The 26,775-nt window shown below is 40.9% G+C and overlaps 3 protein-coding genes across 3 annotated transcripts in view; 2 read left to right on the forward strand and 1 right to left on the reverse strand.

Moving 5' to 3' along the window:
- Nucleotides 1-256: 256 nt before the first annotated feature.
- LOC114438017 (mitogen-activated protein kinase 12) lies at nt 257-12,544 on the reverse strand. Its single transcript, XM_028409027.1, has 13 exons — nt 12,279-12,544; nt 11,320-11,449; nt 10,741-10,799; nt 10,345-10,456; nt 9,824-9,853; nt 9,694-9,741; nt 9,432-9,546; nt 9,261-9,332; nt 8,516-8,595; nt 8,360-8,438; nt 8,083-8,256; nt 7,858-7,964; nt 257-439 (listed from the first exon to the last, which is right to left on the reverse strand). Exons 1-12 carry the CDS (start codon nt 12,410-12,412, stop codon nt 7,903-7,905), a joined length of 1,095 nt encoding a protein of 364 aa, XP_028264828.1. The 5' UTR covers nt 12,413-12,544; the 3' UTR covers nt 257-439; nt 7,858-7,902.
- On the forward strand, nt 2,300-5,760 carry LOC114438015 (keratin, type II cytoskeletal cochleal-like). Its single transcript, XM_028409025.1, has 9 exons — nt 2,300-2,836; nt 3,341-3,549; nt 3,629-3,689; nt 3,808-3,903; nt 3,987-4,151; nt 4,231-4,356; nt 4,449-4,669; nt 4,756-4,814; nt 4,905-5,760. Exons 1-9 carry the CDS (start codon nt 2,357-2,359, stop codon nt 5,102-5,104), a joined length of 1,617 nt encoding a protein of 538 aa, XP_028264826.1. The 5' UTR covers nt 2,300-2,356; the 3' UTR covers nt 5,105-5,760.
- Nucleotides 12,545-13,948: 1,404 nt separating the features above from the next.
- Nucleotides 13,949-26,775, forward strand: part of LOC114438013 (plexin-B1-like) — a 43,240-nt gene continuing 30,413 nt past the window's right edge. Inside the window, exon 1 of the mRNA XM_028409023.1 lies at nt 13,949-14,229. The gene's annotated coding sequence lies outside the window, so the exon portion shown is untranslated. The remainder of the gene's footprint in view (nt 14,230-26,775) is intronic.

Consider the following 26,775-nt stretch of genomic DNA (forward strand, 5'->3'; position numbering starts at 1 on the left):
CTTTTAATGACAGCTTTTGGTAACATGCATTTAAATATTTAGTGAATGGGATTTTGTGTCATTGAAATGTTTTATACAAAAACAAATGATTGAGACTTAAAAACTGAAAGTAATGCACAGGTGTAAAGACCATACTGAAATACAAATGAAGAAAATACTACATACCCTTACACTACATAAGAATATATATTACAAAAAACACACACACACAAGTAATTTTTATTGTGAAAATGATGCGATCTTGTCAAAACATACCCGTGCAGCAAGAGGCAAAAGAAAATTCTTGGAATAACAAGACAGCACTGATATTCTGTGTTTTTAATAAAACAGACATTACTGCAATGCTAACCCGTTAGACTCCTGTCCATTGTTCATACAGGCCATCCTAATAAAGCTGCCCTTTATTAAAATGCATTAATGTTGACCTTTTCATGTGCATGTATTACTCCTACCTTGATGATTAAATTCAGTGTTCTAATCGAAAGTGGTGCATTTTAGAACTATGGAAATATGTGCTGTGTGTAACACTTACAGCACACCACTCTGACTGAATCAGACTTAACAATGCCCTCACTCTTCTCATTGCCAGCACACTTGTGGAGACATGATGACATGATGCCTTCCCCTGTCTTGTCCTGTCTTTCATGAGTGTATCTCAAGCTGCATGTAACTATGGCTGACTGCTTAAGTATCTAGTAAGTATCTAAAAAAAAAAAAAGTATTCAACTGTTTGGTCCTCCTAATCACATCACTATCATGGCAATAATCTGTCACTAACTATAACAGAGCAGACATATATTTAAAAATGTGCTTCTCTGTGTCTCTGTATTGTTAACATGTCAGACTCTACTAAGATAGATATATGTGCAGTATGTTGCATACATTATTCTTAGAATGCTGAAAGTGAGGGTGAAGCAGTGGTATTTTCACTTGGGGTGTGACTCATCTGTGCCCTACAGCTCATTCAGAGGCTCCTATAGTACAGAGGGAAGCCAACACCTTTGTCAGACTTGTTAAGATGGCTTTTTGACAGGCGTTGACAGTTCCAGTTCTGTCAGAACAAGAAATCTGGATGAGTTTTAACCCCTGACCTCCTCCTTTTAGATAAACACCTTACAACAATGCTATAGATATTTACAATTTACCAATACCTTAAAAAAGATATAGTGACACAACTTTCACAACTTTCACACTTTCATTAGGTATGAGTCACGAAGACAGTACATACAAAGGTGTCCTTGAGCAGCCACAAGCTGCAAGCCTGAACACATAAATACCAGGATGTTGGATTTAACAAATTATTGTGGAATTCAATACTTACTTTTACTACACTAAACACTGTGTATGAATGAAGAGCTTGGAATACATGTCGAAGGAAACAGCATAAAGGCAGATTAGGTGACTGTAATCTGGGGCTTGTTTGTAGATAAAGATGCAGAGGAACACATACATTTAAAAAAGACAGAAAAATGTGACTCAAGACAGACCAGTAGTAGTAGAACACTTGAAGAGAAAAACTTGTTTTGTAAGTGGACCCGCTACTCTAGCAGCAACTTGCTATACCCGTTTCCAGTTTTCCAGTTTGTGTCTCAAAAGATGTGCCTACTTATATGGTTAAACTGCCTGATTCTATAACAGGAGGAGGGCTTTCATATGACCTCAAGTGGTGGGTTATGTAATAATTCTCCTTATGTGCCATTGTGCATGCATCATCAGATGAAATTATATAAAACTGTTTATTGTATTAGGCTGCCAACAGGTTTATTTCTGCCCACTGACACTTTTATCAGCCCTGCTAGTATATAGTCATTTAAATGTTTTTAATTAATTCTGCACAACTGTCATACAGTGAAATAAATGTCCTCTTAGAAATTACTAAAATAATAATATGAATAAATCTATGTATGATCATTGAAACACATCCTTTGAAACTCCAGCTGTGATATTGATAGAACAAGGTGAATTAGAGAGTACACAGGACCCTAACCTGTCAGATCCCTTTTAATGCCTGCAGCTAAACAAAGCATCTGGGTGTGTTGGGCCTGGATCACTTTACAAATGCAGCGCTGTTACCTGTCTGACAGGCTAGGCTGCTCCAAGCCAATCTACCTGCCTGTAAGTGCACCCTCAGGGATCCAGGTAACTAGAGGAGGGGTTGTGGGAGGTGGTGCGTTGGAGGTTGAGCTTATTGGTACCTCCTCCACGATTGGAGGCAGATAAATATCCATCACAGACAGGTAGAAGACACTTAGAGGGACTTGACTCTCCTCTTAGTGTGCTCAACTGCTCTGCCAAACCTCTCTCTCTCTCTCTGCCTCCCCTTTCCTTCCTCTTCAGAAGAAACTAAACCAGAAAGATGACTACTATGAGCGTGAAAAGGACCAGCTTCCACAGCAGCAGCGGTGGTGGTGGCTTTGGTGGAAGCATGCGTTCAGGAGGAGGAGGAGGTTTTTCCTCAAGATCTGCTGTTATGATGAGGCCTGCAATGTCGGTTTCATCTAGCATGGCTGGTGGCTCCATGCTCAGGTCAAGTGGTGGAGCTGGCTTTGGAGGTGGTGCTGGATTCAGTTCTGCCTCTGCTTTTGGTAGTGGTGGTGGTTCTGGTTTTGGTATGGGTGGTGGTGCTGGTCTTGGTATGGGCGGTGGTGGTGGTTTTGGCTTTGGTGCTGGAGGTATGGGAGGTGGTATGATACCTACCATCACAAACGTCCAAGTCAACCAGAGCCTGCTGGCCCCTCTGAACCTCGAGATTGACCCCACCATCCAAACTGTCCGCACCCAAGAGAAGGAGCAGATCAAGACACTGAACAACCGCTTCGCAAGCTTCATTGACAAGGTGAGATGATCTTTTCTGTCTACGTCTTAAGTGAAGTGAAGATTTTGCATCTAATTGAACTAAAAATGTTGAAATGAATGAACTAAATGAGACAGATAAGAAAAGGATGCTGCAGCAGACTTTCTCTAAAAGGCCCTATGAGCTCCTGAAAACCTGAAAATTAGGTACACTTCAGATATTTAGCATCTACAGCTACTGCTAACTCTGAAAATAAATGCTACCCTGTCTGCAAACTGCAGCTACGTATCATCACAAACATGATTTTTTTAATATCATAGTCCACATCTCCTGCACAGAAACTGAAAGCGGACCACTGCAGCTTTAAATTCACTGGACCATAACTGGCCCCTCGCCAGCTGTCTCTGTGTGGAGTGAGCGGCAGGCGGCAGGAAACACTAGAGTGGTCATATCCAGTTAAACATGTGGATTTGTGTCTTATAATAGTGAATGGTTAATATTCTGCACAGTTGATAATATTCTGCGGAAATGTTTGCACCTCTTTAGGTCCGCTTCCTGGAGCAGCAGAACAAAATGCTGGAGACCAAGTGGAACCTGCTGCAAGACCAGACCACCACACGCTCCAACATTGACAGCATGTTCGAGGCCTACATCGCCAACCTGCGCAGACAGCTGGACGGGCTCGGCAATGAGAAGATCAAGCTGGAGGGAGAGCTGAAGAACATGCAGGGATTGGTGGAGGACTTTAAGAACAAGTGAGTTAAAGCATGCCATATGAAACCTGGCCAGCAGTAGATGATGCCCATCTGTTAATTCCTCTAATGTTTATGGCAGATATGAAGATGAAATCAACAAGCGTGCTGCTGTGGAGAATGAGTTTGTGCTCCTCAAGAAGGTAAGAACAGAGCCCGCATCATTAATCCTGTCACTCTGCAAGGTTCCAGTTGATGCATAAATTATTGATCACCCTAGTCACCAATAAAGACCACTTCCTTCTTCTTCTCCCCTTACAGGATGTTGATGGCGCCTACATGAACAAAATTGAGCTGGAGGCCAAGGTTGACGCCCTTCAAGATGAGATTAACTTCCTCAGAGCAGTTTATGACGCTGTAAGCACAAGAATAAAAAGAGCAGAAACATTTATTTTATCATCTGCAAAATTTTGATTCCATTTATAACATCTTGTGTGCAGGAACTTCGTGAGCTTCAGGGACAGATCAAGGACACTTCAGTCATTGTGGAGATGGACAACAGCCGCAACCTGGATATGGACGCCATCGTGGCTGAAGTCAGAGCACAGTACGAGGAGATCGCCAACAACAGCAGAGCAGATGCTGAGAAATGGTATCAGCAGAAGGTAGCTAGACCAAGCCTGCTATGTCAAATGGAAGTTGTGATGTTCTTCTGAATCATTTTTAACATTTTTATGGCTTTAGTTCCAGGAAATGCAGACCAGTGCATCCCAGGCCGGAGATGACCTTCGCTCCACCAAGAGCGAGATTGCTGAGCTCAACCGGATGATTAGCCGCATCCAGAATGAGATCGAGGCAGTCAAGGGACAGGTAAGGAAATGTTGTTTCGTTGTGTACATTTGGTTGCATTTTTAGTGAAAAGAAGCACATGTGAAGCTTCTGCTATGTTTACAACCTCACAGCGTGCCAACCTGGAAGCCCAGATCGCTGAGGCTGAGGAGCGTGGTGAGCTGGCAGTGAAGGACGCCAAGGCCCGCATAAGGGACCTTGAAGATGCCCTGCAGAGAGCTAAGCAGGACATGGCCCGCCAGGTCCGCGAATACCAAGAGCTCATGAACGTCAAGTTGGCTCTGGACATTGAGATTGCCACCTACAGGAAGCTTCTGGAGGGAGAGGAATCCAGGTAAAAAGAGTGTTCTATCCAGTAGTTTCAATCATCAGCAGACATTATCAGCATCTACAGTTGCTTATTTATGTACCTTTCCGTAGAATTTCCTCTGGTGGTGGAAGTGCAACCATCCACGTACAGTCCACAAGCAGCAGCATGGGTAGGTGTTTGCAATTTCTTGTAGGACTGAAAGTTTAAATGAGCCAACAAGACTGAAAATAACCGAAAATGTTTCATTTTTCATCACCAGCTGCTGGTGGTGGTGGAGGAGGCTTCGGTGCAGGAGGCTTTGGCAGTGGAATGGGCTTCAGTTCTGGCATGGGAGGCGGCATGGGCGGCGGCATGGGCATGGGCGGTGGCTATGGCGGCGGCATGAGCAGCATGAGCATCGGAGGTGGTGGCCTCATGAGCTCAAGAAGCAGCAGCCGCGTGTCATCTACGCGCTACTAAAACAACACAGCAGTCATCTTCATCTCCATTCTTCTTCTTCTCTCCTCGTTTTGTTCTCCCCTTTTTTTGTCCCCTTCATGAAAGCTTCCTCCCCACTACAGAGAGTAAGAGATTGAATCAAAAACAAGTAAAGGCAGAGAGATTGTTAGACCAAAAGCAAAGAGCAGCAGAGATGTGAGTCAGTCCTGTCTTCCTCTGATCAGTCAGCCTGGCTGTCTTTTGGTTGCTGGATACAGTTGTGCAGACAAGTTGATACTTGTAGTGTCATGACAGAGAATCCACCTAAAGCAACAACCATTGTGCACAAAATGTCAACAACTGTTCTTAGTTTTGCACAGAAGTAATCACAGATAATTTGCTAACATCAGCAACTCTTCTGTTCTCACATCTGTCATCTAATTGTGCAGTTTGACATCAGCAAAAGCAACCACATGTAATACTTTCACATTTGATTTTTGGGATCCTCTTTTTCTTCTCCTGTTTAGAGAGAAAATGGGTTCACCACTGCAGTATAACAAATGGTGTTTAGATCATGCTATACATACATGTTTCATTTTCACACTGGATTAAAAAGCAGATTAGGCTGACTGGGATTACCAGATTTATTGTGAATTTGTAACACCAACACATCTGAAATAAATCTGTGTTCATGTGCATTTGGGCTTGATCTGTTTGATTTTATTTACATTTGTACTTTTTTCTTTTTTCCATCAAACTGTACAAGGTTTTTTATTGGATCAGTTTTTTAAAACAGTAATAAACAATGATAATTTTAATTTATAAAAATGTATAAAAATCAAAAAAGTGGCCCTGATATAATGAAGGAGGATATAAGAAGGTGAAGGATCATTATCACATTTTCAAACAACAAAGGCATCCTGGTGAGCTGCACCTGTCGAATTACAGCCCATCACCCATGTGCACATAGGAATTCGTGTTGTGATGTAAATAGATTAATAGAGCTTGGTAATGCTTGGCTGCAGTTGGCCACACCTATAATTGAGATAAGTGGAAGCAGATCTGCCAAAAGTTTGAGTAAGGAGAGATGAATGCAACATACCCGAGCAGAAACATCAAACAAGGGCTCACAGGAGGGCACAGGAGTTGTGGCAGGGTGTGGCATAAGAGATGCTTTTGAAAAACTGGGTTTGAAACAAACAAGAAGAAGATGCAAGCTCCATGTCAGAATAATTAAGGCAGGGCAGAAGCCCCTCGAAATGACGTTCTTTCTAATGGCCAAGAGATGGCATAAAGGTGGTGTAGTAGCTCTAATTTTACATCGAAATATTCAAAGGATTCCAATATGCTTTACTCAACATACCAATGTCTCCCTTTACACCATACTTTGTGAGTCTTTGCTTTAATAATAAATGAATAGTTATCATCAGTGTTACGTGCCAGTACTTGTTGTGTGTATGTCTGTCTCTGCTTTCTGTGCAGGTTTCCAAGTGCTTCCAGTGAACCAAGTGGATCATCCACACCTGAGTCCACTTGGCCCTCGTCAGCAGAAGTATATCAGCTGGAGGTGTGCACATGGCCGGGGCCAGTGTGGGCCAACTTGTGGACGCACACACCATGCGTCTTTGCTCCGTCCAGAGGGACTAGAGCATGATATTCAGCGCTGATCTTTTTAGTTTTGCTTTTGTGTTTGATTTATTATTTTGTTATTCGTTTAAGTTAATAAATTTAATTAATAGTCACTTTCCGACTGCTGTCTCTTCCTCAGGCCTGGGTAACATTATTGTTGCTTCCCCTCATCCCCTGGACTAATTGGGGAACGTAACATCAGCTATTTATTTATTTCATTCAGTTTTAAAACAACAGATGTCACAGTCATGGTGGAACTGAAGGAGAAGCCAGCAGAGGGTTAAAAAACAAACAAGCAAACAAAAACCAGGATGTACTGCATGTTAGTTTACATTAGTTTACACATTCCCACGTGAGTTTTCTCCTGGTACTCTCTAGCTTCCACCCAAATTCTAAAGAATGAATTGGTGACATGTGAGTGTGAATAGTTGTCTGTATGTTGCCCTGCGATGGACAGGTGACCTGTCCAGGGTGTACCCTGCCTCTCGCCTCAGTAGATAGCTGGGATTGGCTCCAGCCCCTTGTGACCTTGTACTACAGGACACAGCGGGTTCAGAAGATGGATGGATATTCAAAGTAGTATTTCTCGGAAAAAAAACTCCACCCTCCATCCAACCTCCTCCGGACAGCCATGCTTTAATGCTGCCCCCAAGTGACCGCAAGAAATCATTACAGTAACATATCAATAGCTATAATGCCAACACCAAATCATATTCAGATCCAACACTTCATGCTTTTAATGACAGCTTTTGGTAACATGCATTTAAATATTTAGTCAATGGGATTTTGTGTCATTGAAATGTTTTATACAAAAACAAATGATTGAGACTTAAAAACTGAAAGTAATGCACTGGTGTAAAGACCATACTGAAATACAAATGAAGAAAATACTACATACCCTTACACTACATAAGAATATATATTACAAAAAACACATAAGTAATTTTTATTGTGAAAATGATGCGATCTTGTCAAAACATACCCGTGCAGCAAGAGGCAAAAGAAAAATCTTGGAATAACAAGACAGCACTGATATTCTGTGTTTTTAATAAAACAGACATTACTGCAATGCTAACCCGTTAGACTCCTGTCCATTGTTCATACAGGCCATCCTAATAAAGCTGCCCTTTATTAAAATGCATTAATGTTGACCTTTTCATGTGCATGTATTACTCCTAAACACTGGGAGGCGCCAACATACACACGGTGTCCTACATGGCAGTCTTACTGGGATTGTCAGGGTCGAAGGTCATGATCTCCATGTGGATTAGGCCTGAGTGGATAGAAAAATGGTAGACACTGATGAAGACATCTAGAAGTTTCAAGTGTATGGTGCAGAATTAAAATGAGGGTACGTCTCTTTAGGCCAGTTTTGGGTCACTTTTACTTACTCTTCCACTCGCCGACTGCAAGCTCCAAGCTCTCAAAGGAATCATCATAAGGGTCAGAGTCCAGTTCGCTCTCTGGGTCACAATGTTCAGCCAGGAAGCGGTGGGAGATTCCCTGCTTCACTGTCAGCCTCTTCTCTGGATCCAGCAGCAACATCCCCTCCAGCAGGTTTATAGCTGGAGACATCAAACCAGAAACAACTCAGGTTAGACTTTTTATGATTTTCTTCTTCTTCTCCTTTTTTGGTATTTTAGTTTTAATTTAACAAGTAAAACATACCATTCTTATCCATGGATGGAAACACTTCCTTGAAATTTTTCTTCTTTTGTGGTGGGAGCCCCTGCACATATGACTGTGCCTGGAAAAGAAGTAACAACTAAGTAGCTTATACTGAAACGAAGATAAGACAAGTCATTCACACTCAGATGAACTCACATCTTTACTCTGCATCTTCTGCACCAGGGAGGAGTCCGGTGTTCCTGTCAGATGGAGGATCTTCTTTAGCTGATCAATGCCTGAGCATGCTGTTAAGGAACACCTAGTTGATCCATAATAAGAACTGTTACAGGAGAATAACAACATTCCAGCACATGAGTCCACCTTACAGGGACGTGGATTTGAACCTGCTACTACCTGCACTGTTCATCTTTGTTGGGGGCATCTTCAGACTATTATTTAATGTTGAAGATGAAAAAACGAGCTCAGCCATTGCCATTTGGACAGTGATGATGTCATTATCTGTGGTCCACTTTCAATACACTGACATCTAAACAAGGGATCTGTATGCTCTGCGGCTGCTGGACTAAGTGTGAATGACACTGACTCTTTCTACCTGCTTTTCTGCCTGTGATATAGGTGTACTATATAACAAAATGCTTTAAATCTACTTGTAAGCAGTTACTTTGTTTTAAATTTTTAAAGCAGCAAAGTATTATTTTTTCTGGAGAACTCAAGGGGTTAATTTATTGTACTTATATATTTATTGCACCTCAGGCAGATGCAAAAGAAGAAATAATCACATATTTGAGTGTAAATTCTGTGGACTGGCCCTTTAAGCCTGACAAAAGATTCTACATTATCTTTATTACTATATTTTATCCTGTAAAATTGGCAGTAACAACATGTCTCCGGCTCATGTCTTTGAGTAAACAAGGTGTTATTAGAACACATGTGTGGATACTGTCGTGTCCTGGGAAAAGAACCTGGCCAGTAATCATTTCAGCCAGGATACAGGCGGCTGACCACACATCCACTGCCGGGGAGAGAGAGAGAGAATATTATTCATAATTCAGACAAGTGCTTTGCAGTAGCATACTGGAGTGTTCTAATATATTTTCAACAGTAATATTACCTGTCTGACTGTAGTGCATCCAGTTGAAAATGACCTCTGGTGCTCTGTACCAGCGTGTGACAACATAACCAGTCATTTCACTCTCCGCCTGTCTGGCCAGGCCAAAATCCAGAATCTGACAAGAGGTACAGTTCAACTTTACTTAAAATGTTTATGGATGAAAGGATGCGTAGCAACATGCCTGAACAAAACCCTTCAGTTTCATTTCTTTTCTTTTGTATTTTTAAAAGTATGTAATTATTTATTTTTTTCAAGAACTTACCTTTAGTTCACAGTTCTCACTCACAGCAAGGTTACCTGGCTTCAGATCCTGATAGATACAAAAATTCTAATTAGGATACAATCACTTAGGCAGAGGTGGTGTGTTCCTATATAAATCTTCATATACTGACCCGATGAATGATCCCTGCAGAGTGAATGTACTGGAGAAAAAAAGGAGAACATAGATTTAAATACACACACACACATGTTATTACATACACATTGATGTTTGTTTAGCAGGGCAGACATGGCTCTCTGAATGGCAGGTTGTAAAGCTTTACGCAGGCTCCACCCGCAGGTGATTGTGGTGGCTTCGACTGATTTTCCAGCTATAAATCCAGTCTGCTGTGATAAGGAGGAGGAAACATCTGGGATCAAAGGCGTTTGCAGCTCATTTAAAGACAGAGTCATTTACATAAGGTCTGTCTTGTGCTTTCTGTTTTGTTTGTATTGATTCACCCTCAGTTATACATTGACCTGCACTGTGTAGAAAGGCAATAAAGCACTGATTACGAATTAAGATCAGTAAATGGAAAATATTCAACCTTAAAGAGACTTTGTGTGGTAGTATTAAAGTGTGTCTTTATTATTGTCTGATTGGCACTATGGTCACCAGATAAAAAATCTTGTAACAATAATAAAAATCCTTCACCTTCAGGCCCCGTAGGAGCTGGTAGAAGAGATATGTAATGATGCGATCACTTAATCTTCTCTTTTTCATGATGTGGCCCAGATCCTGGGCTACAAATGGCATGACCATGTAACTAGGGATGAAGGCAAACAACATATAGATTAACAAAAACATATAAAAGTGAATAAAACATAAAATTCTAAGTCTAATAAATTAGACTGTTACTGAAAGAATACTAAAGAGGATAAGAACACATTGCTATAGTGAGGGACAGCAGCACAACCCAAACCAAAACAACAAAGAATCAGCTTGCTCTCACACTGTCTCGTTTCAACTTTTCATGCACACACATGCACTCAAGGTCTCAACATGTTGCAACAACTAACAGGAGAATGTTGTTTCTGACTCCCAACTTACAAGGTGTGGAATTTCTCCAGTGTGGAGTCAGGTGTGAAGACGTCAAGGAGGCAGATCACCTTTAAGCAAAAACTCAGTGAATTTCCAACATGTCTGACAAAAAAGTGTACAAATCTACAAATCACATTTTATGCCTTTACCAAATAATGAGAGTATATAATTGTATCCATTCAGACATTTTTGTGAGTTTTTATCAAACATTTAATGAATTCTTGTTTTACCACCAACAATCTAATCAGTGTGTCCCTGGGTCCAAGTGGACATATGTACCAGGATATCTGGTGGTGATGTTCACGTTTTAAAAATAGGAAGGATACCCTAAATACCTTAATGTCTATAAACAGGTCACAATTCTTTTCTTGGCGTGCTTTCTTTAGACAAAGCTGAAGCTCATTCGAAGGTTGTCAGGAAAAATACTGAGCCATGAGGGTTTCAATACACAACACTGCTAACGTGGCAGCAGAAAGGATTGTGGGCCTTTGTTGAACGGTCAACAATGTTTGCTTATCCTCAAAATCAACTTTATTTGAAAGACAGAGGAGGAAATGGAGGTTTTAGCTGTTTATTATACTTTCTTACATTTTCATGCTGTATGTGGCGGAGCAGCCTGAGTTCCCTGTAGGCCCGCTTGGCGAGAATGAGTGACTCGAAAGGCCGATACAGCTTCTTGATGGCTACCTTCTCCTTGGTCTTCTGGTCAATGGCAGAGCTAAAGGGGAAACAACCACAGTCTTAGAGACCCTAAAGCCATAGGAAAATCCCTAGTTTATTATGTAGACATGTTTATCTTTCTATTTGCTTTCCTTAAAGATTTTGCTGTAAATGGACAACTGGCTTTGTTTGTTTTAATTAAACCAGCTGACCTGAAATCAAAGTATCCAGGCCTGCTGCCCTCTCTGCTAAATGCTGACCCTGTGTGATATAATCAGCAGTTCGATCTTGTCTGTCAGAGCCTTATCATTAGAAAGAACTGTGTCTGAGGTATCTTGGATTCCTGTAGGCTGGATTGTTCCATGTTGGTGGTGGAGATTCTTGTCATATTGGAGGACCTGCATTGACTTGCTGACTTGCCTCAGGCAGACAATAGTGCTTCTGTTAGCAGATGTGAGAGTATTCCGGGCCTCTTGGACTGCCTGAGTATTCCGGGTGTGGAATGCAAACTTAGGTCTGTATAAATACAGACGGCCTATAGAAAATCATTTGCAATGCATCTGGATTCAATAAATGACAATTAAGTCCATTTACAAATATAGAACAGCCTGATCATCGTAGCACTTATGCTGCGGATCAACACATTTGACGTGATCAAACCATTTATATCGGAGCTGAATGATTGACAATTGTTCTTCTGTACAATAACAAAATGATTAATAATTGTCAGTTTACATTAGTTTGGTCTTTCATTCCCATATCTAAGGTTGCAAACTCCAAAACATTGCAAGATTAGTTCATAATATTATTACTAAAAAAACACCATCCAGATGTGAAGGGATGGCTGAGGCTGTCCTTCTGTCGTTACCCTCCCCAGGTAAACTCACCAGACTGTCCCGTAAGCTCCGGAGCCGATGGACCTCAGCGCCGTGTATCTCTCCGGGACGTCCCACGTCGTTTTCTGGACTTCCAGTCGGTGAAACCCCGGTCTGACGGGGGAATCCTTCATTGGGGACTCCATGTCGTTGTGCTGTTTAAGTTTCCTGCGTGTATATTTATATATTTTCTAAACATACACGGTTTTTCACAGCTTCGGTTTGCTAACCTGACAGGTGAGATCCAGCAACAAAGGTAGGAGCGGCTCAAGGAAACGCCCCCGTTCCTCCGCAGCCTGCCCCCGGGTCACATGGAGAGCTGGTCCGCTGTTGACAATATCAGCTGTCAATACGTGTTGAGACATACCTGTGCTGTGCTGTGTGCTGGACACTGCCACAAGTACAATAATAACATTCCTCTATAGGCTACACTGTTGGACGACTTTGTAGTTTAAGAGGAATATTACAACATCACAATGTAGGCTATGTTCAAATCATATCTACCTATATTAAGCAGTATATAAAAAATACTTAGGTTAATTATGTACCTCTCCATTTACAAATCAACCAAAATGTGCCTTTCTGGTCAAGGCTAACAAGAGTTAGCCTGGTAAGAGCAATTTAGTTTGAAACCAAACCTTTTGCTGGATTCTCTACAACTGAACTGTAAGATTTATTTATTTAATTTTATTTTTGAGTAATGGATGGAAAAGCTGAAAGAGAAGGCCAATCCATTGATCCACATCTGACTCCAGCATTAACAGAGCTAAGAGCTCACCAACGTTTCCTGTTTGGTTGTTGATTTTAGACACATAAACCCACTAATGTCTGCTCACAACAAAGGACAAACAGGCCACTTCACTGATATGTGCTCTGAGCCATTTATGCCTCATCTAATTTCTATTAGATTAGAAAAAGATCTGATTCTAAAAGACGAAATTTGATAAATAGCTTTGAACGCAATCGTTGTTTTCATGCAAAACCGTAAACACCAGTGTAGGTGCTGCACCAGCAGAGGGCAGTCACTCCTTATAGGTAGGTACCGGTCGGTAAAGGAGGAGAGTCTGATTTAAGTAACGGCTCATTTTCATGTTGAATGATTTCGAATGTTGAGTTAGAAAGAAAGAAATAATGTTCTCAAACAAGCCAGTACCACCTGGTAGGTGTTACAACAACACTCGCACTGCTACATAACCCTTTAGTAGTACATTCTATGATTTGATTAATGAAATGATGATATTTTCAATGGAAACTACTCATCAAAAGTTTTATAGGAACAAACTAATATCCATGCTGAGCATTACCCAAGTTTTTCTTTTCTTTTTTCAAGTTTTAATCCATATTATAAAAGCTTTGTGCCTGTGTCAAGCCAGCAGAGGCAGAGCAACACATCTGGGATGTATTTTCAAAATAAAAGACTCACGTCAGTGCACTTTTTGAAACATAAAGATACACAGGTCAGGAAATTATTGACAGCATGGTTCAGTTTTGTTTCTTTTTATTATTAAGGCTGCCATCGGTAGTGGTAGCGAAACCACACACAGCATGTGGCACATTTGATAACTTTACGCAATGTGTTTGTCAGACACCCTTATTTTGAAGGGCCCAGGTTCCCTCTTCCTGCCTCGCGGTGTCTGGCTCCGTGGGTCTCAGCTGTCCGCTCCGCCGCACAAACTGTTGTTAAAACCTCTCAGATGTAGAGAGCTGCTCGGCCGAACAACAGGCGCTGGCTCGGGTTCTGAGGGGTACACCCACGCTCACAGAACCACACACGCACCCTTGTTGGACTCGGAAGTTTTTTTTCTATTATAGGAGCAGTTAGTTTCCTAAAACTGCACCGGGGTTCTCCTTTCTTATCCTCAGTTTCGTGAACTAGCGCTGGAGCTCAGATACTTTCTGCCTGTTAGCGTGGAGTCTGTGTGAGCACCATGGACGGCTGATTCATCCGCTTTGCACCTAACAGGTGAGTTCATCGCGTTTCTGAGTCGTTTTTTGCTTTGTTTAAGACGAAGAGAACAACTTTAGACTGGTTTGATGTGTTATATTTACCTTGGTGTTTAATTCGGCTCAGAGTCCCTTGGAACACACTTAATTTGTGAGGCAACGAACAACTTCATGGCACTTAAGCTAGTTGACTGCTCTCGACAATGGTTCCACACTGGGACCACCACACACACACACACACACACACACACACACACACACACACACTTTTGTCAGCTGATTTAGGAATGTGTGTGAGAGCCAAATGTCAAATGCCTTGTTCACCTGCTAGCATTCTGCTGGATATACACAGCTGTCCTATTTATTACCTCGTTTAGAAGTTTTGCTTTGTCTGTGTTCATTGAACTTGACAACTACTCCGTCATGGTGGGTGGTGATGGTGGATGATGTTTTAAAGCACATGTGGTGTAATATGAGAAGAAATGAAACAGCTCATCACTCCTCAGACAATGATGGAGGATCTAGATGCTGCAATAAACTGTTGACATGTGGAGGGATGTCCTCCAGTGCCGGGTGTGTTCATGGGTTTTGTTGAATGGCTAAAAAAGGAAGATGGAATTCACCTCAGCAGCTGGTTCCCTTATTCTGCAACATATGTCAGATTCAATCTAACAACATGGAAGGTAGTTTAAAAAGTGATCCAACTATTTTCAATGCAAGTAAGAAGGAAGGTTTTCTCCCCAGAGAAATGGGAGAGCCGAATGTTTGTGTGTCAGCACAGCCTTTGTAGAGATTCTTGTGGCTGTATTCCCCAGCCTTGAACCTCAGTCATGTAGGTCTCAGCATCCAGGCATTTTTGAAAAGCTGGCCATCTGCTTGCTGAAGGTCTGTTCCAGAGTGCGATATCACATTACCCTCGCCGGACTGTGGGGGATGAATGAAAGTGTGCGTGTTATGGCATTGTCAGACAGAGAAGTGTAAAGTTAGATTACCGTACTTTTTGTCATTTTTGATGGGTGCGGTTCAGCTTGGTGTAAGAAAATATTGTTAGTATTTCAAATTGTTTTAATTTGTCTATCTAAAGAAGCCTTTTAAACAACTTTACTTCTTCATGGATATAAGCAAGTTAACACTCTTTGCAAACATTACCAAAGGTTGTGCTGTGATGTAGATGGTACAGGTAATACCTAAACCTAAAATGGGTTTTAAAATGATATACTCTGTAGCCTGTATGTAATCTAGAGTTACTTCATGTGCAACTTGAAGAATTACACATAACTATGTCAGTTTAAAGGTAAAAAAAGATGATCAGGAAGACTTAACTTTTGTTTGTATGTCCTCTGCTTCAAAATCCAGAACAGTACTGAAGGACATTTGCCAGTTCTGTTTGGCAGCTTAAATCAAAAGCTCTGCATGATGTGGTGGTGGTATGATTATACCCTTTGACGGTAGCACACAGGAAGTGGTGAGGTTGCCATCCGGACCTCAAACCTCTCAGCCAGTCATCGTGGAATGGGTCGAAGGCCACTTCAGCTGCAGCTGGTCATTGAATAGCGATGCTCTGCAGCTGAAAAGGCCGCTTTCCAGCCTTTTCTGTGAATCATAAAAGTAAGACTGCAGGGCATGTGTGCAACAAGCAGTGAGGATTTATGATTTATAGGTGTCAAGTGTCGGATGCACTGTAGGTTAAGTAGTTTGTCTTTCAACAGCGTGAGAACTGGAAATGACTGGGAACAATAAAGTCATAGGAGTGTTAATGCTTGTGAAACTATAGAGGCTTCCTCAGCAGGCTTTCTCATCTGTACATCTCAGGTGTCACATACTGTAGTAGGATGTGAGATATATTTTTAGCAGCATTTTTTAACACGGCAGGCATCAGCTGCGTAGTGCATAATCAGGAAAGGAATGATTGGGATGCGGCCACTTGCTGAGTCTTGATGAGCTCTTGTTTTGTTAATAAGTGACTGTTGTTGGGTGATTTCCTTCCAGTAGAAAGAACTCAAGTGTGTGTAAACAGCCTGACCATGTACCGGTAGGTGCATAAGGGAGAACTAACGCACCAGATTTTGATGATGGAAGTATTTTGGGCGTTTCCCATATCGGTCACTGCAACAGCTGGTGGCTCCTCATGGTACATTCTTCTGTGTGTGTGTTTGTGCTGTAATGGGGTGTGGGAGTGAAGATTCTGCAGAGAACACTTGCTGTGGCACCACTGTGGCCACAGGCATCCCTGGGAAGATAAAGGAAACTGTAAGGCATTGTGCAGAGCCTAAACCCATATTTTCTCTTCTCTGAGTCACTTCTTTTGTCATTTTTTATGTGCATAGTCAGACCTGCTCACACTTGGTTTACCCTGATTCAGATATGCCTGTTATCTGCTGGGTAGATTGGATCCCAGGGCCCTGTAAGCCCTTGAGGGAGTTGGCTGACGGTCAGATTGGCAGCCTAATAAATACTCCTTTTCATTAGCAGCAAGCCTCTATTCACTGTACTTAAATGGAAATCCCTCGTCTATCCCCCCATCCTATTGCCCAAATGGATTTGACAATCGAAGTGCAGGATGTTTGTCAAGAAAACTGCATACAGAGTTGTATCTTGATGATCACATAATGGGCTCAGATGTGTATCTTTGTAGTAGTCCCTGATAGTAAATCTAGCTTGAGCTGATATAACCAAAGTCGGGTAACTTGGATGACAGCACCCAGTTAATCACCGTTATACAGATTGGGCCTCATAACTCAGCAGTATGGCATTTGGTATGACCTCATCAAGAATGTTCAAGTAGTTTAAGTATAACATTAAATTTGCCTTGCAACTGTTGTGATAGCTTGTTTTTGTTTGCACAGTTTCCAACACTTCTTCCCATTGTGAGGTAATGTACTCACAGACACAGTGGGCAATGCCTGTCCTCGCTTTTTGTGTTGTTCAGCAGCTCTCTTATCCGTTACCACAAAATGTTAATGTAGGTGTGAATAGCTTGCATTGAGCTCTGCTCCTTTTTGCTTTGTTGGTTTCAATAAAGGTGTTAGTGTTCACTTATGTTTCAACTCCCACATTCCTTTCACTATTACATCTGATCCTGAAGTGGGAAAGCTGGAATACAGATGTTTTTTTCATATTGAACACATAGCACCACTACCATGTTATGCCAACAGAAGCGCTTAAAAAGTCAATAAATAGAATGGCATAGAAATCCTACAGCACGATGATTCACTGTTCGGATGCTAAAAGTAGCCGACAATATGGTCAACATTAATCCTCATTGATGTAATCCTTTTAGAAAATGTAATCTTCTTACACTAGGTCAGAAGAAAGAATGCCTTATTAAACCCAGAGGGTGTGGCTTTTATTGTTCTGAATCAGCCCTCAGCCTTGGGACAGTTGTGCATGTGTGCCATGTCACCAATCCAGGTCCCTTACCCAGTTCCCTGGAGAGCCTTAGCCCAGCCCGTAGCCCATGCTTGAGACAAAACCCTCAAGCATGGGCACCCCCCAGCTGCTTCAGGCCCCCAGCCTTTCCTGTTCACTTTAGAATGGGAATGCATAGATGTCCCATTTCTGTAATAGTGGATTTAAAGGCTGCAAATGTTAAACGCTGCTTTCTTTGCTAATGTCTGACAATTTTAAGCTCCATGCAGATGCTATTTAGTAAAATGGTTGTGAACTTCTTCTTCCTATTTGCATGAAACGCGATGCTGATGACCTTACATTAGCTAATGATAATAATGGGGTCTAATTTATTGCTGCTTTTTTGCCTGTTACTTGTGTCTTTTTTTTCCGAAACTAGAGGCTTCCTTAGCTTTTTGCTGCCTATAGACTGCTGAACATAAACATGTGTAGGCCCAGTTGCTGGTAAACCAGAAACATAAACCCTCTTCCCACTAAGCTATTACCCCTCACACCCAGCCCAAGCTCTCTTGACAGTTGCTTCTGGTCCCCGTTGAGCTATGCTAGCGATCTGACTGACTCACAGGTGGAGCCTAAAGAAATGCCTCTGCATTTGTCTGACTTGAGCTATGTGTTTGGTTGTACTAGCAACTGTCATTATTACTTGGAAATAAAATCTGACAGCGACACCCCCACATTTTAATTGTTTGTTTATAAGATTGTGTTGGAATTAATTCTTTCATCTAATGAGGACTGAAAATCACCAGTGGTCAATGAATGATCAATATCATTTGCACAATTGTCAAGATAACATTCTGGGAATTGATTGATCAAAGATACCCACCTCATCTGCTTTATTCTGCTGTCAATCGAGTTAATGGATTTGGGATTACTTGTTCGTACACTCGGAAAGTAGGTATAGAGGCGATTGCTAAGTCAGCTTTGCTTTCTTCATTGTCTACAGGGGCTCTTGGATATATGGGTGTTCACCTGATCCTCAGGTTTATCAGCAGTGACAGGGATTTTCAGGGTGTCAGTTTAGATCCAGACAGATAGTGGATGGGTTTAAATGCCCTTAGGCCATTCAAGGGAAGGGGATGAAATGAAAAGAATCTCTTCCTGCAGGGCCACATGTGTCTAGGACTTTTGATTAGCCAATTGATTCGCTCCAGGTTTCTGCCTTTCACCTTGTCTGTGTTAAACAGTTGCTGTTATTAATGCAGTAGTAGAGTGGTGACTGTTTGGATTTGATAACGGTAAATTTTTTAGTTTTGTTCCTACTTATTTAAATTAATCTTCTTCCACATATACACTTCTTCTCTTTCGTCCTACATTTTAAGCGGATATTTTTAGTGTTTACCCCAGTGGTGATCTGCATGTTGGGATGTTGCTGGTGAAAGTGAAATCCTCTTAAATCCCCCACTGATTAATGAAAAGCTGAGGTAAAGTAATAAGGTTGAAGATTAAACCATAATACCTCCAGGTCACTGGCCAGTGGCCTCCCAGTATGAAGTCCACTCACTGTCTATGGAGTTAATAAAGCTAGCCACTGACTCATTTAAGAGAGTGTCACATCCCGGATGTAGGCACTTTTTGTTACAGCTTGATCAGTTTATTCAGACAAGGTTATCTGGATTTGTCCACAATAAAACCATAGATGGCAGGAAGCAATATAAAATGATCACATCGAGTAAATAAAAAATTGTTCATTTGACACATGAGTCATGTCTATAGCACTTCCACACTGCTTTGTGCTAATTTACTTTGCAACCGCAAACAAATCATTCGTTCCATGACACAGAAGTTTGCAGTTTGAGGTGTTGTTGTAAGCCTGTAGGCAAGATTGTGACCCAGAGTCTGATTGACCGGCAGTCAGCCATCACAGTGTTTATTGACTTATTGTCAGCACTGTTAATTATGATGCCTTTTTCATCAGTTAATCTATGTAACCTACATACGATTGCGTCACTTTTAAAATAGTTTATTTCATGAGCATCAAGGATCCTAGCTATTTAGAGCTGCAGAGTCAGTCACAACCACTCAATATGCAAATGAAGCTGTAAAGATAGCAACAAGATTAATTAAATGAACGTTGATGCTCCATTTCATTTAAAAATATCTCCAAAAATCAATCTGATATAGAGCCTCCTGCCTAACACATAAAGCAACAGTATATATCATTGATTATATTGAGTTTTTGCATTTGAATTTGCATTGTTTTTGGCTGTAAATACTGACACTCTCCTTACACTAGCTGCACAGGAAGTGCTGATCTCATTCTATGTGAGATTTATCCGGAAGGTTGGTATTGAACCTGAAAAGTGGCTTTAAATTACACTGTTTTGTAGCTCACAGGAACTGACAGATAGATGCCTTTCTGCCATACTTTTCCAAGCATGTGAGTGGCGGCTCACTCAGTTTTTTATTAGATGAGGAGAGGAGCAGAACAGTATAATTTAGTAAAGGACCTTGGCCCGTGGGCAGAGTGCAGCAAAGAAAAACCATGACATTGAGCTTGTTTGTTCCAAATGCAGCAGCTGCAGCAGAAAAAGGGAGGAAGTAATTTAGATGGTTTGTTTGACCGGTTCGACCACGGTAGTCCAAATGTCTGCCTTATTTCTGTGATCCTGTTGGCAGTGGCCACAATCAAAACATGCCTATGTCTTATTAACATGAAGCCACCATTGTTGACATAAGAAGGGCTTCTTATGTCAACAACGGTGGAGCCCTGTAGAAATTGTTTTTTTTGCTGGGTTTTTGTATGTTCGTGTCTATAGTTTTGCAGTTGTGTGTTTCATGAATTGTATACCATAAGAAGACATTTATAAGACAAGGCCATGTGCCATGTAATGTGTCATTTATTAAAGTAGAGGCTGGTGTTTTATTTTTAAAACCTCTTAAAAAAAGTAGTAATTTAGAGTTGTTGTGATTAGCACTGCAACTAATTAGCTAAATATTTTTGTTTCACTAAGCTCAGTTGAGTAATCATTTTATCAGTGTGCCACAGCAGAGTGAAGAATAGATGAACCACTTTCCTTTTTGTCTGACAAACCAACCAACCAAACAAAAAAAACAAAATCATCACTTTTAAGAAGTTTTTTTTTCCAGTTTTGTTTTGCTTTTTTATTTTATTTTTGGTCAGTCTAGTAAATGACCAAATAATTACCAGTCAGTTTATCATTATTGTGTCTGTGAAAGCACATGTCTTAGTATGTTCTGCATTATAAGAAAAAGCTGAGTTCTCTGATTGTCTTTTGGACAGTGTTGTTATTCCAATAAGTACTTGATCTGTATAGCATGCTTGTTTCAGATTGAGACAGCTTGTAGTTGTTTCAGTGACAGCATCTAGATTCCTAATTAAAATATATTATCCAGCCAACCCAAAAAACAACAGCCTAATGTATAAATTAGACTAGAATAAACTGTAACCATTCAACCCATAGTATTACCATTAACTTTCAGCTTTTAGCTTAATACATAACCAATGTTTTACTCCACTCTTTCACCAGTTTGACCCCAACTGTGTCTTCTGTGCTGGGCTGGAAAGAGAGAGTGAATGAAACAGTGGCAATAAATCAAAACAATGTGCTAAAGGAGGCTAAAAAATCATATAAAAGAGAGAGCTAACCTTCCTTATTTTCTGGTTTGTTTTTATGTAGTATATACATTTTAATTACTTTAAATATGCCATGCACACATGATAAATATTTGTAGCAGAACAGTGAAAAATAATCAAATTACGCCCTGTGAGCAGTACGAGTGGAACAGTGATGGATTTACATTAATCACTGCTGAAAGACTTGAATGTCAGCAGGGGGTTGAGTAATTAATTGGTACTGATCAGCAACTCTGTCTCCCGCTAATAAAATATGTATTAGATTCCTTTTTTTCCTTTTTTTTTTGCAACAACACAGCACAAATCCTATTTCCTGTTTAAGGAAATCAAGAAATTGATGCCCCAGGCTTTGTTTAGATTTGCTCTTGATGTAACTGTAGAAGAGGTCCAGCAGTTTGGGGGGTAACCACACTGAGCAGCAGGAGTATAGATTTTCACAGCGGTTACAGCGCAGCTGACCACACAGTGAGAGAACAGGAGGAAATGACTCAAACACAGTAAACAGGTCTTTTTAAGACACCTGAATGTGTTACAGTACAATATGTGACTCTTTGTCCAATGTACTCACCTGCACTGATGTAAAATTGAGTGGTTGGACAATGATCAGTTCAACACAGGAGTTTCAAGCCCTTGTTGAGAAGTTAACCATAAATTTATTTTCTCTGTTTCTAAATAAAATACCATCTTTTCAGAAAATATCATCTTATCAAAAGGACAGAAGGATAGACCACTTAGAAGCAACTTTATTTAAACAAATAATACATCTATGAGCTATAGAAGTTCGATCATTGGTCAGTACCAGGAAAACCGTTTCTACCAAGTTCATTGTCATTAGTTATATTTGCTGACGGCATGGTGCCCTTCATTCGAGACAGATGGTAGCTGCTCACTCTGCGTCTTTCTCCAGGTGGGGTCCTCCCCCTTTTGTTGTTCTGGGTTTACACCAGTGATACCTCCCACCAGGCTTAGCCCGCAAGCTACGTATGCCATGCTTATTATTGTAAGATAGTGCTTTCACATGAAAGTGGGTGCTGGCAATATGAGAAACAGGCCTGATTCTGTTGTTGTTATTGAGTGTGTGCGTGTGCATGTCTGTGCGTACCCGTGGCCGTGCATGCATGCACACGTGCACCCTGGGCTTTCAGTGGTCCACCATGAGTTGAACAGTAGTTGGATCAAGTCTGTTTGTCCAGCTGCTAAATCACCTCCTACCAGGTTCACACACATTCAAACACAAAGACACACACTCTCACGCATTTGCACATTCCAAATCCCTAAGTTTAAAACCATTTTGCAGGATTTAGAACAAAAATATCCTTATGTTAAATTGGTTTGCACACACACTCACACACACTGACACACAGACACACACATCTGGCTTTGTGTCCCCTCTAAATGGATCTTCCTCTCCCCCTCTTCATACAGAGCCATGTCTAGAAAGGCTATGTCTCTCCTCCCCCTGGCACTCCCTCCTGTCATTCTTTGCATCCTTTCTTATTCCAGGGTCCACAGTTTGACCCCAGTTGCCCTTGACACAGCCATTTCTATAGCTTCAGCCAATCAATACAGACTCCTGTGCCCCAGTGTCAGATGTTGGCTCCACTAATTGAAACCAGCAACAACCCAGGGTGAGCAAGAATGAGCAGTTTTTGCGTGTGAGTGTGAGCATTGCGGTGATGAATGAGGAGGGTTGAGGATCTGCCACATTCACATGGTGATCACCCAGTCATCAGCTATTGTCCAGTCCTTCGTTTTTGCAAGATTAGCGAGAAAAATTGTACCCCAGTCTTGTCAGCTGTATGACAGCCAAATGAATGTGGATGGAGAATTATGGATTCAGAAACTTAAGCATCACAAATGAAGGCTAAGGCTGACACTATTTTGAATATTTAGGCTAAATGTGAAGTCACAATGTTTATCTACATATACTGAAGCCATAATTGTAATGTGATATGCTATATTTGTGTTTTTTTGACTAACAGTGATGAAAGTAGTGTATAAGCAGTGCAACAAGTCAAGGTATTACTTCCCCAGTGTGCAGAAATAACTAGAATTAAACACCAAGTTGATGTAAAAGCAGCAGCCCCCACCAGAAACCTTAGCGCACATCGCTATATTTCTGTCGGCACAAAACAAGGCAAGCTTGTCCAACTTAATTGCGGCAACCGGAGCTCTGCTGCTCCTGCTGTGTTGTTGAACATTGTCTAATTTATTGTTACGGAAGCAGACATGTGAGGGCAGGGTGGATGCAAGAGCTCAGACTGGGTATGGTTTGTTTTTAGCTTAGCATGGACCTCTGGCCTCAAGCCTCTCTTTTCCTGGTTTTGGTTGCACAAATCAGCTGCTACAGGAAATAAGCAAACTTCAGCTGTGCTGACTTTTTTGGAAGAAGTAATCACATACAATAATGTTTTTTTGAAGTCAACCAAGGGGAAAATGCTAACCTGCGACCAAGGCTTTTGTAGTGACGTTTTTTGTATATTGTCAGTAAGTGACATATAAAATAATAAAATGTACATCAAATGATTATAAACTAGTACAAGTGCCCATAAAGGGACTGAAATTTACAGTATTGTATCGTCATCACATTGACTTGGGCATTTTATAGCTGTAAAATCCATGTCATCCTTTAGTGGTCATGAAACCCTTCAAATCACCCTTCATAAATCATGAAATTGGACTCCCTTTCACTAAAAAGACTTGTTGATTGTGCTGCTGTGATTCAGCCAGCTGCACTGTCAGGGAGTTTTAATGACAAAAGAAGTTGTGGGCCACAATGAAAAAGTTCTCAACCTTTGAGCTTTTTTCTCTGTGACCAAGCAGGTGAAAACAGCACAGTGCAATTGTTGCTGTGTCAATTGTGGAAAAAAAAGATATAGTGCAGGCTTAATAGAGAGTTGCATAAATTATTTACTCCACAGCTCATTTGTTATGTGTGTTGTGTGTTGTTACTATCAGGACTCCTGCAAACCACTCGCAGTGCAATTCTTATCTTGAATGAGAAAAAAAATATTGCTGAATTGGTTGTGCTGAGAAAAAAGGGAAAAGAGGACCCGCTTTCAAAGCTACTGTAATTAATCCCAAGCATCAGTCAGACTATTCTCATTAATAATGCATTTCCTAGCAGCAGCCCTGACATAGGGAGTGGACTCAAGTCTTTATTCAGAGATTCAACAATGCCAGGCAACCCTCAGAGCCAATCTGTTTTACTGGAAAAGAAAAACATCTTTCACTGCTCAGCCAAAGCCAGTGTTTCCAAACAATAGTGATTAAAATACATTTAGAGCTAAAATGATGCCAGTTAATAATCTGACAGGGAAAAAACATACTTAATACTTGATTTTTTTTCAAAAGTTATTTTACTACTTTGTTTTCAATTATAGTTGTCTACATTGCAGACCTACCGTACGTCAATATGGTCTGATTTATGGTACTCTCTGTACTGTTCAGTACAGAATTCAGATTTAAATCACAGTTTGCATTTTATAAAATATATAGCCAAAGTACCAGAAACTGCTTTCTGGTTTGATTGTGACACCATGTAGAGTAGCTAAGGCAGGCATGGGATGCTGTGCAGTGAAAAGGTCATAAGTGTTCAGATCATTTACACAACTTAAACAAAATAATTAAAGCCCTGTTCTGCAGGAAAAAATAAGTAGTACAAGTTTCATCCCACTGGTAGCTTTAGTGACCGGCTTGGTTAATACATGGCTACATCCTGAAAAAATTAATATCTGTGTTTTACTGAATTAAAATTAAAATTAAAATTAAAATTAAAATTAAAATTAAAATTAAAATTAAAAGAAACAAAACAATGTTTAGATACAATCAGACCTGTTCTTCACAAATAAAAGACTGCAGAAAACAGTGACCAACTAAAATCAGTTGTGTAATTAATTTATTATATGAATGTGGATGCTCAACCTGTGTTCATTTCTCAGCTAAAAATAGGACAAAATATGTTGATGATATTTTACAAAATTAACAAAACAAACAGGAATCTTTAAACAATGAAAACTACATTTATAACAAATAAAAAAACTAAATGATCTAAAGGATATGGGCTCCTGTACTCTTCCACAAGTCTTTAGCCACTGACTGATAGCAGTAATGTTAATCAGGAGCAACTTAACTTCAGGTACATGTTACCTGCATGTTAATAAATAGCACCTTATGCTACAGCTGCAAACCACAGTAATAAATAGCCTCTGTACACATACACAAAGATGATGAATACAGCAAGGAAGACATAAAGTATGTCATTGCTAGGGCACTGGTGTGTGTATGTGTATTTAACCATTATGCTCCAGTCCATGTGGATCAGTTAGAGATTTTGTTTGTCTTTCGCTGGTCTGAGCGCAGCCAAAACCATGTGGGCAGGCAGCAGGGTAGAGCTGCAGCGGTTTGGCTTTGATGGGGATGTTTGCTTCCACAGCAGCTTCTCTTAGATTCACATACAATGACCTGGATCTGCCTTTTTATAAAGTCTTTTTGTTTTTTTGTTTTTCATTTCAGTCCTTTCTTACTTTTTACTTTTTTTTTATCACACACAAACACTCACCCATGCTTTGTTATGCCTTTACCACTCAGTCCCTGTTTTACCCACCTCTCATGGGTAAACCCTCTAGTTTGATCAATCATTGATGAACCCAGGTGTCCTAAGACCTCAGGGGAAATCCTGATTGGCTACAGAGTTCTTATGTTGACACCCCACCCCAAACCACTCCACACACACACACACCTGCAGGCCCCTCACACACCCCCTCCTTGCTTTTCAAGATCAGTTAAACCTTATCCCCACCCTCTCCAGAGTCTTTTTCCGTCTCTCCTTTGCTGTTTCTTATCTCACTCTCTCCTCTCTCTCTGCCCACTGGATGTTCAGAGAGCCAGCTTCAATTAAAGAATCAGTAGGGTTCCCTAAGCCATTAGCCATATTAGTGTTGGGTCCATGCCCATGCCCCTTCGTGAACAAAGACCCCTGAATACTTCCTGGAGCAGTTTGGTTGGCGTTTGTCTCGTTTTGGTGATTTGTAGCCACACAGCCTGTTGGAGACACAGTCGGCGGCAGGGACAGCAACATGGCCAGATAATAATGTAGTACACTGAATATGGTGCCCCTCTCTTTAAAATATGCTTTAATGAGTGTTAAAGAAAGCATTTTGAATCTGCTTTTACCACAATGCAGCAGATTCTGATCCAGGCCCCCACGACATTCACCACAGTGAATATCCCTACAGCTGGCTCAAACAATAAGCTAATGACATTGTTGGTCATTGATTGAAAAAGATGACAACTAAATGAAAAGAGCATTGCCTGGGTGATTAATGACATCTAGAATCCTCTCCATCCCTTCCTGAGGGTTTTATCGTATGCTTAACCTTTGGCAATGATTCCTTTGTCCTCAGATCACAATCGCACACCTCAGACCTTCAACACAGCCAGACTCCACTCATCAATCATCTTTGATTTCCTGCCAGCAATTCAAGATAGTGGGGTAATGCCTGCAAGTGTGGACTCTGTGTGTGTGTGTGTTTGTTCATTGCCCTTATGTCCGAGTCTCCC

The sequence above is a fragment of the Parambassis ranga genome, chromosome 7 (assembly GCF_900634625.1).
Source record: "Parambassis ranga chromosome 7, fParRan2.1, whole genome shotgun sequence".
Classification (NCBI taxonomy): domain Eukaryota; kingdom Metazoa; phylum Chordata; class Actinopteri; family Ambassidae; genus Parambassis; species Parambassis ranga.

Excerpts from the sequence above, each read along its gene's own strand:
- LOC114438017 (XM_028409027.1), bottom strand. The coding sequence starts at position 12,412 with ATGGAGTCCCCAATGAAGGATTCCCCCGTCAGACCGGGGTTTCACCGA. Across the intron at positions 9,742-9,823 it reads CTGCAGGGATCATTCATCGG|GATCTGAAGCCAGGTAACCT; the intron begins GTCAGTATATGA and ends TGTATCTATCAG. Across the intron at positions 8,439-8,515 it reads AGAAGATGCAGAGTAAAGAT|GCACAGTCATATGTGCAGGG; the intron begins GTGAGTTCATCT and ends CTTCTTTTCCAG.
- LOC114438015 (XM_028409025.1), top strand. The coding sequence starts at position 2,357 with ATGACTACTATGAGCGTGAAAAGGACCAGCTTCCACAGCAGCAGCGGT. Across the intron at positions 3,904-3,986 it reads TCAGAGCAGTTTATGACGCT|GAACTTCGTGAGCTTCAGGG; the intron begins GTAAGCACAAGA and ends TCTTGTGTGCAG. Across the intron at positions 4,815-4,904 it reads GTCCACAAGCAGCAGCATGG|CTGCTGGTGGTGGTGGAGGA; the intron begins GTAGGTGTTTGC and ends TTTCATCACCAG.